At 41.8% G+C, this 14344-nt stretch overlaps 1 protein-coding gene across 1 annotated transcript; it reads right to left on the bottom strand.

The window, feature by feature from the left end:
* Window positions 1-77: 77 nt before the first annotated feature.
* LOC109070827 (protein FAM81B-like) lies at window positions 78-13831 on the bottom strand. The gene is made up of 7 exons (XM_042756661.1): window positions 11824-13831; window positions 11065-11183; window positions 4180-4309; window positions 3240-3346; window positions 1603-1738; window positions 787-982; window positions 78-453 (listed from the first exon to the last, which is right to left on the bottom strand). The coding sequence occupies exons 1-7, from the start codon at window positions 12025-12027 to the stop codon at window positions 320-322; spliced, it is 1026 nt and encodes a 341-aa protein (XP_042612595.1). The 5' UTR covers window positions 12028-13831; the 3' UTR covers window positions 78-319.
* Between the last annotated feature and the right edge of the window lie 513 nt (window positions 13832-14344).

Raw genomic sequence — 14344 nt, 5'->3', positions numbered from 1 at the left:
CTTCCTAATCTTTCAGTATTGAGCCTGCACATGTATTGTGCTTCTAATCTTGGATTTGCCGTAATTGTACCTGGACTGAATTTCATCAACTATGATTGTTCACTCAGAATCTGACTTTAAAGTCTGGTCTGGCAAAAAGATTTAAAGGAAATGACCTCATGCAAACTGGCTAAATCCTTTTTTTTTTTTCATTGTAGAAAACAATTGCAGAACTTATTTGATTATATTGTCCATCTGCCCACATTTCGCTGAATTATACTTTGTGTTCTCACACAGGTTGTATATTCCAGCATATATGTCTTCTAAAAGAATAATCCAATCAGGGCTCCTTCAGTCCTACCATGTTTCTCTGGATCTGTCTAATGTCTCTTTGCAGCTCTCCTTTGTCCAGCTTGGCTTTGGTGTCGCCGATGTGTCTCAAAGACGCAATGGCATCATGAACCGCCTGGAACCCTAGCAAATATAATGGAGGAGATCACCTTCAGAAAGCTGTGGGAGCATTGACTCTGTGGCAGAAGTGTGTGTTAGATGTCTCATCTATAATGCATCGCCCGCCTTAAGCTCATTGTATTGCATTCACAATGATTTGCTGATCCAGAGGTGTGTGTAGAGAGGCACCAAATATGATGGAGTAAAAAGTTCTATGTTATACTTTAGCGTTTCATATTCACTAAGTTAAAATGTTTGGGGTACAAACTTTTGAATGGTAGTTAACAGGATGGAGTTGAGATGTTCTAAAGGGTTTATTGTGTATGTATGGTTATGTCATTCTCATGTAAGACTTGCCTGACTGGTACTCGCTCCTCATCTGCTCTAGTTCTTCTCTGAAGGACTGCTCTAAAGTGTTGATCTTGCTGTTGAGTTTGTTCTCTGTGCGCTTGGTCCTGTCAGATGATCGCACCTTCTCCAACTCTGCCTCCAACCTCTCCATATGACCAGAGAGAAGAGCCATGTTCTCCTTTATCATGCTTTCCACTTCAGCCTAAGTACATATTTTGCATAGAATATTTACATATACTTTTAACATGTTATTGGATATGACAATGTAAATGTATGTGGTACTGCCAGACTAGATCTGCTGTACATGCTGCTGGTGCAGACACTGCTTGCTACTGCCAACAGATGCACAAACCTGCTGCTATGAGCATGTAAGATATGCTGCTGCATTAATAGGCATAGATAAATACCATAGCAGATCTAGACAGGTGGAGCTGGGGGAGGTGGAGGGTTTCTGACAGCACACTGCAAATCCAGTTTACAGCAAACACGTTAAATGTTGAGTGAGAAAGCTCAATGGCTGCAGAATCAGCAGAGGTCAATTAGCTATTATTTTGTCAGGTAAATGATGTGATGCAAATGACATATCAGTCTGCGCCATCAAGAGTTGAATGACTTAACTATATACTGTATATATAAAAGTATATATTATTAATTTATATAATTATATGCATCATTTATCAGTAGGTGTGCTCTCTATAAAGGCCTTTAAATTGTAGTTTGAGTTTGAGGCCACGAATGTTGTACCACTGTGTAGTTTCACTATGGTGTAGCTCACTTGTTAAAGTTACTCAGAAAGATGCATCAGCACATTCACACATTTACCGCTCTATCCTGCAGCTGTCTGTGCAGCTGCTGGCTGCTCTGTGTGTGTGATTGAACTGTGTTTTTCATCTGCTCCTCTGCCCACTTCCTCAGTTTCACTGTCTGCTCCTCCACCTCCCTCAGACCACTAGAGATCCTGCATACATATACACACATACATGCCGCATTAATACTTAATACTACACTTGCATTAATCTTGTATTAACTAATGTCATTAAGATATTGTGATATTTATAATGTATTAATACACTCTTGTCTTGTTATGACAATGCTATAATATAAAATAAATTCCAACATCCTATGTTTACTGTCAGGTCAGGGCGTCTTTTTATAATTTAAATTCTACAAAACAAAACAATATCAAGCACTAGTATGATACTTTATGTTGATTCTTTAGTGTTTGCTGTTTCATAACTGTTTCAATGTTTGGTGGAAATGTTCAAAGGCTTTTTTTTATTGTGACCAAGACTAATGGTATGTGCTTAGCTTATACATAAACTGACTTTCAAAAATAACTCAACACTGAGGAATATTAATTGAAGTAAAAAGTGAGTAAACTATCCCTGACCTTTAGGTAGACCTTTACCCTTTTATAAAGGTTAAACTGTGTCTAATTGACATCATTCTCACATTTGGGCTCATGCTATATTTCCCGGCTTCTTTCTTAATGTGTTTATTTTTCTTTGGCCCATATGCTTCTCTTCGTGAGCCACAGTAAGCTATCTTGACTCACCACTATTACATAACAGCCCAAGCATAGCCAGCCAATTGCTTAGATTCTGTCACATCATGAAAATACGCCTTCCACTGGGATCACGGGCAAGGCTCTATTTCAGCATGCTGAAGCTGCCATCTGTGCTCCACAATGCAGTCAGGAGCTAATATTGTCACAGAGATGGAGAGCACCTTGCACATGCCATGATGCCCCATGTGGCAGCACATAGACTGGCATTTCGCACTATTTGGAGGCATATTTGGTGAGTCACTGGTTCCCCTGGGAGCCATTTGGTGTCATAACACCAGGCACTTCTCAAGTTTCCTATTTACATCAGTCTCAATAGAACAAATCCTCCTGACAGCAGATTCTATAAAATTGGCCGGTGGGAAAGTATCGCAATAAGTGATGTCAGGGCTGTCGAATCCCTTCACTAGTGCCCTTCACACTTAATTTTATTAGAAAAAAACTAGGGGCCTAGAATAGATTTCTGCAACAGGTCTGACTAAATATTAGCAGTCAAGCAGCCCAAACCACTTTTGAAAACATGTCTGCCAAGTAAGTTAAAGTATGTAATGTATTACATATTAATTATGAATGGTGTTTGGCATTACCGACATCGATTAAGTGAATGATTCAATGGCTCATAAAGACAGTCCACAGTTTCATTCCTGAATCAATATTATACTCAAAAATTAAAGACTATGGTGGATCTTTTCAAAGGGTACTAATATGTACACTTGGGTATTAATATGTACCTTCAAGGTACTAATAGGTACCGGGGTAAATATGGTAAAAAGGTGTACCTTTTGAAATGGTACTGCCCCAGTGGCAGCTTTTGTAGGCTTACTTTATTAATGAGAGTGTACATGTAAAGCAATCATAACAATGATTACTGAGAAGAGGCTTTTATTGCTCTTACTTCAGATCCAGTCGTTGTATCTCCTTCTGTAAATCTCCAGTGGTGTTCCTCTGGGAAATGAACTTCTCTGACAGTGACACCTCTAGTTTTCCTACATCCTGAGACAGCTGGCAGATTACAAGACAATATAAAACGAAACTGACATCACACTCACTTCACATAGTTTCCATTGTCCTTCTAGCTCCAAACTGTATCAAATCAAGTTGGTTAAATAGCCTTGGAAAGGTTATCCCAAAATGCAGCATTCCTAAACCTGTTATCATTTAAAGAAACAAATACATATTACATAAAAATGTCAAATTAATGTATATTTGGCATGTTTTGACATCAGTGTGCATGGCAAACTAGTGTTCCCATGTGTATTTGACACACTCAAGCTCCGGCTGTCCTCGTCCCCTTTCATTTTCAGTTACCTTTATGGTGTGTGGTGCCCACTCCCCAGAGCCAATGCACCGCAATCACTGTGATTTACTGTTACTCCCCACACAGTCACCATGCAGGTACTTCAGTTTATTTGGATGACAACACTGCAGTTTCCCCAGTGATGAAAGGCCAAGGCTGATGCAATTTCATATCTAATGCACATACTGGCTTGGCCACAATATTTATTTGTGTATGCCTAAGTAAAGGAAAACAAATGCAGACATGCCAATGCCAGAAAGAACCATGGTATTTTTTGTTTTTGTTTTTTTGTTTTGTTTTTATATTTACCATGATGATACTATTTCTTTGACACGCATCTTGATACTATGGAATTTCTTTTGATGTAAAAGTAAAACCATGCATGAAAATGACAGGGAGCACATACTCATACTGTGTAATAAATGTCTCTGCTGGAATACAGTTCTGTGTTTTTGTGCAGTGTTGATGTTAAAATGAGTGCCTTTGCATGAATATATTTTAGCTATGCTCTTCAGTGGCCTGGTCATTAATGTCTCACCTTGAGCTCCATGTCTTTCAGCTTCAGTTCCAGCCCAGAGTGTAACTCGTTCACTTCCTGCTGGAGTTTCAGGATATCCTGACATCCAGCACTAACATCTGATGACAATTTTGCAATGCTAGCATCACATCTAAGGCAAAAAGAAATTCAGACAGTGAGTAGGTCCAGCACTGACAATTATATGGTTTAGTTGATTTTCAAGATAAAGAAAATGCTCCCATTGATCTTAATTTAACTTATCCATATTTTACAAAAGTATAAATCGCTTAACCACTGACCACTAACCTTTCAAAATAACCCTTCAGATAATTTTTTCATAGATTTTTCAATAAACACAACCTTTATTTTAAGAAATATTTCATTTTTCATAAAGTTCCTTTTGGTCATTTTGTATTGCAGTTACACAACTGACATTAAAACACTTTTTGCTACAGTACTGCTCACTTTTTTTCAGCTAAAACTGTCTCTACTCAGTTGCATTGTGAAGCAATAACATCAACATTTTCATGTTCTTAAGAGAGTTAATTCTCAATAATATAATATCTATACATTATAATTATAAAGTCATAGAAACTATTTCAAATAACAGTTAGTAGCAGTTAGTTTAAGTAAATGCATAACATATTTTTTCATACAAGATACAAACATTTTTTCCCCTAAATTTTCCTCATAAATAAAAGAAGATACAACAAAGTTATGGAGCAATTATGGAATTGTGAAGATTACAGTTTGGCCTTTTGCTACAAAATAAAATGGAAAAGAAATAATAAAATAGAATAGAATAAAATAATAAAATAAAATAAAAAAAGAAATGGAGCAGTAATGGAATTGTGTATATTGCATTTACTGTTATTGCATGAAGAGGTGTGAATATGGCAAGACAGGGTGGACAAATTTTGCTATAAGTTTGATTGCAATATAATCATTGCTGTTAATAGTGTTCACCGTTTGTTTGAATACATGTCATTAACTGCATGATTTTTACTGTAAATTTCTGCCATATCGACATTATCTTGACATAGTCACCACTGATAAGCTACTCTGATTAGCTACTAAACTTAAATTTTCTGTGAAGTTGCTTTGCCACAATTTGTTTTGTAAAAAAGCGCAATACAAATAAACGTGAATTGAATTGAAAAGTTCATGCAACCAGCAAACATCTCAGTTCATCTCATCATGCCCAGTCTGCTATGCCTGGAAGGTGTCGCTGACCCTCTGCCATCTATCTATTTCCACATTCATATCTATATAAATATAAGGCTTTTTTTTGTATAAACAAATGCCAAGAAAACATCTTGCTAATAAGTTCACTAAGCTGGTTATTTGGAAATATACAGTCTTACAAATGAGCGATCATTTCATTTTCAGCCTCATTGTTATAAAACATCATTAGCAACACAATCACAATCATTCGTGAATCACTCTTATAGTATTGTGAAATAACAACCTAGTCTTTGAATTCATGGTCATGTATTTATAAATGATGGCTATTTTTGGTGCAAAAGTTAACATAGTTAACATTATGTTACGGTAAGCAAGGACAGGAGGCTGTAATAACAGGAGAACACGGTTTATTGAGGTACAAGCAGAGGAGCAGGTAGTGCACAGTGACGTAATGGTGCTGGAGGTAGTGGTGATGATCGGATCCGTTGGTGGAGAACACAAGACGCTGGAGGTAGTGGACACACACACGCACACGATGGAGACTTGGAGATACTGGAGATCGCTGGAGAGAGGTAAGCAGAGAGATAGGTTAGCCCTTAGAGTAAGCATGCAGGTTAGACCTTGTTGCAAACGAGACTGGACGCTGACTGGGTGCGTGTGTGTGGTTTTTATGGGGAGTGATGATTGCCGGTGGATGCGGAGCAGGTGGGAGTGATTAGTACTCAGGTGAGGGAGTGCACAGTGATTGGTTGGTGATGGAACCTGGCGTGTCTGTTACAGTACCCCCCTCCCCACGGCCCGCTCCTGAGGGCCGAGGACCCCGACGATTGGTTAAACTGATTGGAGTGGAAGGTGTCTAGTAGGTTCAGATCCAGGATGTCGTTGCGTGGGACCCATGAGCGTTCCTCTGGACCGTATCCTTCCCAGTCCACTAGATACTCAAGTTGTCCACCACGCCGCCGGGAGTCCAGGATGTCATGAACCTTGTAGGCAGCTCCATCGTCAAGGTGGAGAGGTAGGGGGGCTTCGGCTACGCCAGGCTCTGTGGAGGGAGAAACAGAAGGATGGTAAGGTTTGAGGAGTGAGACATAGTGGGGTGGATCCGGTACTCAGGTGGCAGGTGGAGTTTGAAGGTGACCGGATTGATCTGCTCGGTGATGGTGAACGGGCCATTGAACCTGGGACTCAACTTGCGGCATAGTAGGCGCAGATGGATGTCACGGGTTGACAGCCAGACCTTCTGTCCAGGTTGGTATGCTGGAGCGTCTGAGTGGCGAAGGTCGGCTGTCATCCTGCGCCTACGTAGGGCCCGTTGCAGTTGGTGGTGGGCCGCGTCCCAGACCCTCTCGCTCTCTCGAAACCAGTATTCGACCGATAGAACGTCCGAGGGTTCTCCTGACCATGGGAACAGTGGTGGTTGGTAGCCGAGCACGGACTGGAATGGAGTGAGTCCGGTGGAAGGCTGTCGTAGAGAGTTCTGTGCGTACTCAGCCCACCCTAGGAACTGGTTCCAAGAGTCCTGGTGGCCATGGCAGAAGGTACGCAGGAAGCGGCCGATCTCCTGTATCTTCCTCTCCGTCTGCCCGTTAGATTGGGGATGGTAACCAGAGGACAGGCTGACGACCACACCTAGGAGTGAGTGGAAGGCCCTCCAAACCCGGGAGATGAACTGGGGGCCTCTGTCGGAGATGGTGTCTTTGGGAATGCCAAAGTATCTGAAGACGTGGTTGAACATTAACTCGGCCATTTCCATGGCCGTGGGTAGACCTTTCAGGGGGAGAAGACGACATGATTTAGAGAACCGGTCAACTATAACAAGAATACATGTGTTGTTATCAAAGGGAGGCAGATCCGTAATGAAGTCCACCCCTAGGTGTGACCACGGGTGGTTCAGGACGGGCAGAGGGAGGAGCTTGCCTGATGGTAGGTGGCGTGGACTCTTTGAGATGGCGCAGCCTTTACATCCGTGCACGTAGCTTCTGATGTCCGATGCCATATTGGGCCACCAGAAGCATTCCCTTTGCAGCAAGAGGGTTTCATTAACCCCCGGGTAGCCATTGCCAAGAGAAGTATGTGCAGAGTGGATGAGTGGAGTGCGCCGTGTCCTGGGGATGTATTGCCGTCCTGGGGGGCAACCCAGCGGAATGTTGGTGGAGGGATTGGAGGAGGGCAGGGTCTCGGTCGACCAGGTGATAGGACTGACGATTACCTTATCGGAAAGTATTTTTTCGGGTTCTTCCAGGCTTTCCTCAGGGGTGTGACACCGGGACAGAGCGTCGGTGCTTGATGTTTTTGGCCCCTGGTCGATACGAGATGGAGAAGTTGAAGCGGGTGAAGAATAGCGCCCAGCGGGCCTGCCTTGGAATTAGCCTCTTAGCCATGCGTAGATACTCGAGATTTTTATGGTCCGTGAGAACTAGGAAAGGGTGTTTGGCTCCCTCCAGCCAATGCCTCCACTCCTCCAGTGCCAATTTGATGGCCAGTAGCTCTCAGTTACCGATGTCGTAGTTGACCTCCGCCGGGTTGAGCTTATGAGAAAAGAAGGCACATGGATGGAGGCGGCTGGGATTCCCCTGCTGCTGGGACAGGACCGCTCCTACTCCAGTGGTGGAAGCGTCGACTTCGACGATGAAGGGCTGATTGGGGTCAGGATGTACCAGGAGTGGAGCGGTAGTGAAAGCCTCTTTGAGAGAGTTGAAAGCTTCCGTGGCAGGCAGGGATCCAGCACAGAGACTTGCGCTTATTAAGGAGGAGACTTGGAAAGTGGGTTGGTGATGGAGCTGTAGTTTTGGATGAATCAACGGTAGAAATTAGCAAAGCCGAGGAATCGTTGGAGTTCTTTGATGGTGGTAGGAGTGGGCCAGTTCCTGACAGCGTCCACCTTCCCCTCGTCCATCCGGATGCCACTGCTGTCGATGTTATACCCAAGGAACTGCACTGAGGGCTGATGGAAGGAGCATCTCTCGGCTTTGAGGTACAGGTGGAAGGCCCTCTGGCATTGCAGGACCTCCGCAACGTGGCGACGATGTTCCGCTAAGCTCCGGGAGTATATGAGGATGTCATCAATGTAGACGAGAACGAACTTGTGGAGGAACTCCCGGAGCACCTCATGGATGAAATCCTGGAATACGGAGGGGGCGTTGACTAGTCCATACGGCATCACCAGGTATTCATAGTGGCCAGTAGGGGTGACAAAAGCTGTCTTCCACTCGTCCCCCTCACGTATCCGGATGAGGTTGTAAGCGCTGCAGAGGTCCAACTTGGTGAAGACAGTGGCACCACGGAGATGTTCCAGGGCAGCTGGGACAAGAGGAAGAGGATAGCGGAATTTGACTGTGATATTGTTGAGGACACGGTAATCAATGCAGGGCCGCAAGCCTCCGTCCTTCTTTTCCACGAAGAAAAAGCTTGAAGCAGCAGGGGAGGTAGATGGACGTATGTAACCTTGCGCCAGCGCCTCCTTGATGTAGTCCTCCATGGCCTTCTCTTCCAGGATGGAAAGGGGATAGATCCTTCCTTTAGGCACTGGCTCACCCGGAAGCAGATCGATGGCACAATCCCATGGCCGGTGTGGAGGCAGCTTGGAGGCCTGTTTGGGGCAGAACACGTCACTGAAGGGGGCGTAACAGGGTGGAATGTTAATAGATTGTTTTTCAACAGGGCTCTCGATGGATGTGCTACAGACGGGTAGAGGTGCTGGGGAGAGTTTGGCTGGAACAGGGAATCCAGTGAGACAGCCCTGGAAACAGGATTCGCCCCACTTCAGGACTTCGCCCGTCTTCCACGGGATAACTGGGTTGTGCTGCTCCAATCACAGGCACCCTAGGATAACGTCAGCGGTGGATTCCTCCAGAACCAGCAGATGGATCTCCTCCTTATGAAGTAGCCTGGTTTGGAGGGTGATGGGGCCAACACGGTGACAAATACATCTTCGACTCAATGGTTTGCCGGTTATTGTATGGACCTGGTAGGCTGACGGCATTGCCGTGGTAGTGAGGTTGAGCTGACGGCAGAGGGCGCCGGAGATGAAGTTGCCGGCTGACCCAGAATCGAGGAGTGCGGAAACTGGAAGAGAGATGTCAGCGGCAGTAAGTGTCACTATAGTGGTGAGTGGTTTCATTTGATACTTCGAAGGGAGAATGGCACTCACCATGGGACGAGGAGGGCGGACGGGGCATACGGAGATGATATGCCCCGGAGATGCACAGTAGAGGCAGAGATTCTGGGCCAGCCGTCTTTGCCATTCAGCAGCAGTGAGTCGGTATGAGTCAACGAGCATGGGCTCGCGAGCTGGCGGTCTCTGGACGGCAGAGTGGCGAGTTGGAATACGCCTGGCCCTGGTGCTCTTCGAGGCACGAGTGGCATACGAGTGGCGAAGCGGATGGAGAGTTGAATGAAGTGTTTGAGCCCGATGGTATCCTCGTATGCAGGTTCCAATCCCTGATGGTAGGTGGTCAGCAAGGCTTGCTCATTCCATCCGCTAGTGGCCGCAAGAGTCCTGAACTTAAGAGCATATTCATTGACTGACATTTTTCCTTGTTGTTTTAAATTATAAAGCTTCTCACCAATAGAAGAATCCCATGCGGGTCTGCCAAAAACTTCTCGGAAATGGTCGATGAAGCTAGAATAAGAGTGGATAACAGGATTATTTTGTGTCCAAATAGAATCGGCCCACTGAAGCGCTTTACCTTGGAGTTGAGATATCAGGAAGGCACCTTCGATCGTTCAGTGGGGTATAAGTGCGGTTGCATCTCCAGGACCAGCGAGCATTGGAGCAGGAATCCACTGCAATCCTCCGTGGAACCAGAGAAGGGCGCTGGCTTGGCCATGGGACTGGCGTGCACAGCAGGTGAGGAAGTGTTGGTGTTGTCAGCGGATGAGGATGCCGAAAGAGTAGTGAGGGTGCGACGCAAAGCGTCAGCAAGGTCCTGGAAGGGGTCCGTGAGGCTCATGCTTGTGCCGATCGGTCTTGGTCCGGTCTTCTGTTACGGTAAGCAAGGACAGGAGGCTGTAATAACAGGAGAAGTTTATTGAGGAGCAGGTAGTGCACAGTGAGGTAATGGTGCTGGAGGTAGTGGTGATGTTCGGATCCGTTGGTGGAGAACACAAGACGCTGGAGTAAGTGGACACACACGCACACGATGGAGACTTGGAGATACTGGAGATCACTGGAGAGAGGTAAGCAGAGAGATAGGTTAGTCCTTAAAATAAGCATGCAGGTTAGACCTTGTTGCAAACGAGACCGGACGCTGACTGGGTGCGTGTGTGTGGTTTTTATGGGGAGTGATGATTGCCGGTGGATGCAGAGCAGGTGGGAGTGATTAGTACTCAGGTGAGGGAGTGCGCTGTGATTGGTTGGTGATGGAACCTGGTGTGTCTGTTACACATTATAAGTGGACCTCATGAAAAATAAATAGGAGAAAAAAAGTAAGCAAAAGGAGAAATTATGAAATTTATATTTATTGCTTAATTAATCTTGGTAAAATTAAATTAAATTAAAATTAAAATTAAAATTAAATTAAATTAAAAAATAAATTAATAAAATAAAATAAAATAAAATAAAATAAAATAAAATTTAATTTAATTTAATTTAATTTAATTTAATTTAATTTAATTTAATTTAATTTAATTTAATTTAATTTAATTTAATTTAATTTAATTTAATTTAATTTAATGAAAAATTTCTGGACCTCTAAATAACATCTTGGTGTAAATTGTGACCTTGCCACTCTGCCTCTGAGATCCCCAATACCCGTCATGTTCTTGTGATCCAAGCTCTTTACTGCAAAAGTTGTCCCTGCAGCAAGGTTGTCTCTCTCAATAATCTGGGCTTCCAGCACCTGGGGAGACAGAAATTCGTTCTGTCCTCGCGGTCATATAACAGTGATGTGCTTATATCAGCAGTCACTCTCTGCAATCAGTTTTCAGTAATTTTCCATTATAATTCTGGAGTAAAATTAAAAACTAAATGTAAAACTTTAAAAATGTAAAATTAAATGTAAATCTTTGAGATGCTTTGATCATAAGTCTTATTGATCAGCTTTCCATCAGTATAATTAGTTAAAATCTTTCTGAGAGAGAAGAAAATACGATGAACCCCTTTTATATTTCCAGGGTTCTCAGAAGCGGACGTCATCATAGTTGGCTAAACTTCTATATTGCTAAATAGAAACTACAACAAACATTTGTTTGCACTTGCCCCAACAGCAAAAGAAAAACGCATGATAATGTTTCTATGACTTTCCAAAGAAGAAAATAATTTGAGAGATTGAATATGTTAGCCAAAAGAGAGAAAGATATCCAATTTGCTTTCACTCCTTCAGTTAATTAGCATTCATTAGTTTTATGTAATTACCAAGGAAAGAAAATAAACATTACATTTTTGCATATAATATAATATAATATAATATAATATAATATAATATAATATAATATAATATAATATAATATAATATGTCATCGTAAATGTTACATTTGCACCTGGATGTCTTTGCTGAGCTGTTTGACAATGTGAGTTATGATCTGAATGTGGTTCTCCAGTAGTTTTCTAGCAGAAGACTCCATCCGGACTGAACCCTGGGTTGCAGTCATCACATCGTCCCTGATCTTCAAGGCTTGTTCCAGTAGAATGCTTCGAGTGCGTTCCTGATTGGTCATGGGGCTCTCCATATGTCCTATAAACATTTAATTCAAAACGTAATTACACAACTACAACTCATTTTTTAGGCCTTTAAACATTAACAGTCAAGCCCCCAATTGTTAAAGTAAAGTAATCTGGCAATAAAGAATTTTTATTTTCAAAAGCTGGTCTCCAGAAACTTAATTTTAAAAAGCTCTCTTCATCACAGGCAAACAGCCTGTGACATCTCAGTGTAATGTGAACTTATTTGATGTAATTTAATATCATAAAATGTATAGTAGAATTAGTAAACAGAGTCTGATAATGCTTTACTTCATAAAATAAACTACAGTAAAGAGCCATACTGTCGAAATGAACTGAATCAAATGCCTTTGGAAGACAGCACTATTTTCTCTTCCATTGCATTAACTGTAGTGAGCATAACTCAAGGACTCCAGCAAACTACATCAGCTATTGATTATCTGCCGCTGAGTACAGTTTCACCCTGATGAACACATAAATAAAGTACAGTATTCATTTAACAGAGGTGAATCCTTTTGACTGAGTATTTACAGATTTCATAGACATCCATCATAACACAGCCACAAGGACAAAAGAAAGAAAAAAGTAACCCTTTAGTTGAGTTGTGTATGTATGTGGGCTATATATAGAATATATAGGCCTTAATATAAAATGCAAAGTAAAGCGGAAATCTTTACCTACTTGTGAACTGTTTCCCTGTAGTCTGTGTTTGTTTAGTTTGATCTCTTAGCTACCACATGGCATGTTCTGACAGGAGTCATTGGTAGGCCTACTTGACAACTATAATGCAGACAATTTTAAAATTGTATACCTGCTTGTTTAAATATTACATTATTACAACTAATTAACTTTCTAGTCTTTGAAAAATGACAGCTTTAGAATGATGGACTAAAAGCAGTTCATCATGCTATAATTTCACAAGAAGCATAATTAAGTATTGAGATAGAAGCCAGACATCTCAGACTCCTCATTCATTCTCATGGGGATTTCTGACCAGAGTACCAGTAATGATTTCCCTTTTGTGATTTGTAACGCATCTATTATGCAATAGCAGATGTACTCAGTATCTCCACGCTTCAAAGCTAAGTGGTGATGGTCTCTTTAGGGAAATTATTAAAGTAATGTCCTAACGTGTGCTGTGTGTAAAATCAATTTGATACACATAAACATTTAAAACATCACAGTTCTTGGTCAAACAGACATGCCTTTACAGCAGCTGTTACACCCTTCATAGAATTAAATAATTCAAACTGTAAGATCTTTAAAAGGAAATACGAGTAATATAAATAAATAATTCTGTGGGTGGTATTGTCTTGGCTTTGCATTTACTTTTCAGTCGATAGCATGGCTATTTACACTGTAAAGGCTAGTAATTTTAATGGAAAAAGAATATGAAAATGATATAAAACCTCAACTGATTAACTCTAAAGGTGTCTTTACACAGCCAAGGTAATCTGTACAATACATATTCCAATACATACTGTATGTTAATGTCATAAAAGACAATACATAGGCCTAATAAGTTAGATGTTCAATGTTTTGAGTTAGGCTAATTTTTTTTTTTCAAAAGTAAAATTATAGATATTTTTGTTTATTAATGTTTACAGTATGTTGCGTTTGTGTTTCTATGTTGTCACTCAAATCTGTCTTTATGTTATTATTGACCACAGTAAACTACTGGAGAGTCATTTTTGCTCATCTTTAAATCGTTTGTCTTCTTGGTGTGCCACCTGTATTATTATCAGCACGTTTTATAGTAACAAACAGCATTTAATAGCTCAAATGGCTTGTATTAGCATTTTAATATAATGTCAAACGTAGACCTGTAGAGTAGTAACAAACAGCATTTAATAGCTCCGACCCCCAAGATAAATGCGCTGCTGCCCCGCGCCCCCCCCCCCCCCCCATCAACAAGCCCTTTTTTTGGAGCCTCCAAACACCTTTAACTTTAGCAAACAGCGGGATATAGATGTGTCACTTTATGGTTTCCATGGTGACGCGTCATTGCTTGTCACGTGACACACCGCAGAAACAACAGAGCTGAATGAATGATGATCTGCTTTTATGTCATTTTTCCTTTTTTATTCAAAATATTCACAAATTTGTTAGATATGGCATGAAATAGCTGATATTCCGATTTTCAAATATATGCAAGTGGAAGTGTTTTGTTGTTTAAACACCTATATAACGATCGCGTTAGTTGAGCTGTATGCGCGATGGGCGCCGCCATCTTAGTTTGTGCCGCAGACGCAGTTCAGAGAATCGGATCTGTTGGATTTACAACACGTGAATTCATCCACTTCTCCCGAAATACATAAAAGTAAGTGGCTGGTGAACTGG

Source organism: Cyprinus carpio, chromosome A5 (genome assembly GCF_018340385.1).
Source record: "Cyprinus carpio isolate SPL01 chromosome A5, ASM1834038v1, whole genome shotgun sequence".
NCBI classification, from domain to species: Eukaryota; Metazoa; Chordata; class Actinopteri; order Cypriniformes; family Cyprinidae; genus Cyprinus; species Cyprinus carpio.
The sequence above is the reverse complement of the archived record's forward strand: the minus strand, read 5'-3'. Positions and strand labels throughout refer to the sequence as shown.

What these genes read in the sequence shown, in the direction of transcription:
- LOC109070827 (XM_042756661.1), bottom strand. Translation starts at nt 12,027, where the DNA reads ATGTTTATAGGACATATGGAGAGCCCCATGACCAATCAGGAACGCACT. An exon ending in AGCTCAGCAAAGACATCCAG is followed by an intron (nt 11,184 to 11,823) that starts GTGCAAATGTAA and finishes CTGTCTCCCCAG; the next exon opens with GTGCTGGAAGCCCAGATTAT. An exon ending in ATACAACGACTGGATCTGAA is followed by an intron (nt 1,739 to 3,239) that starts GTAAGAGCAATA and finishes ATATGTATGCAG; the next exon opens with GATCTCTAGTGGTCTGAGGG.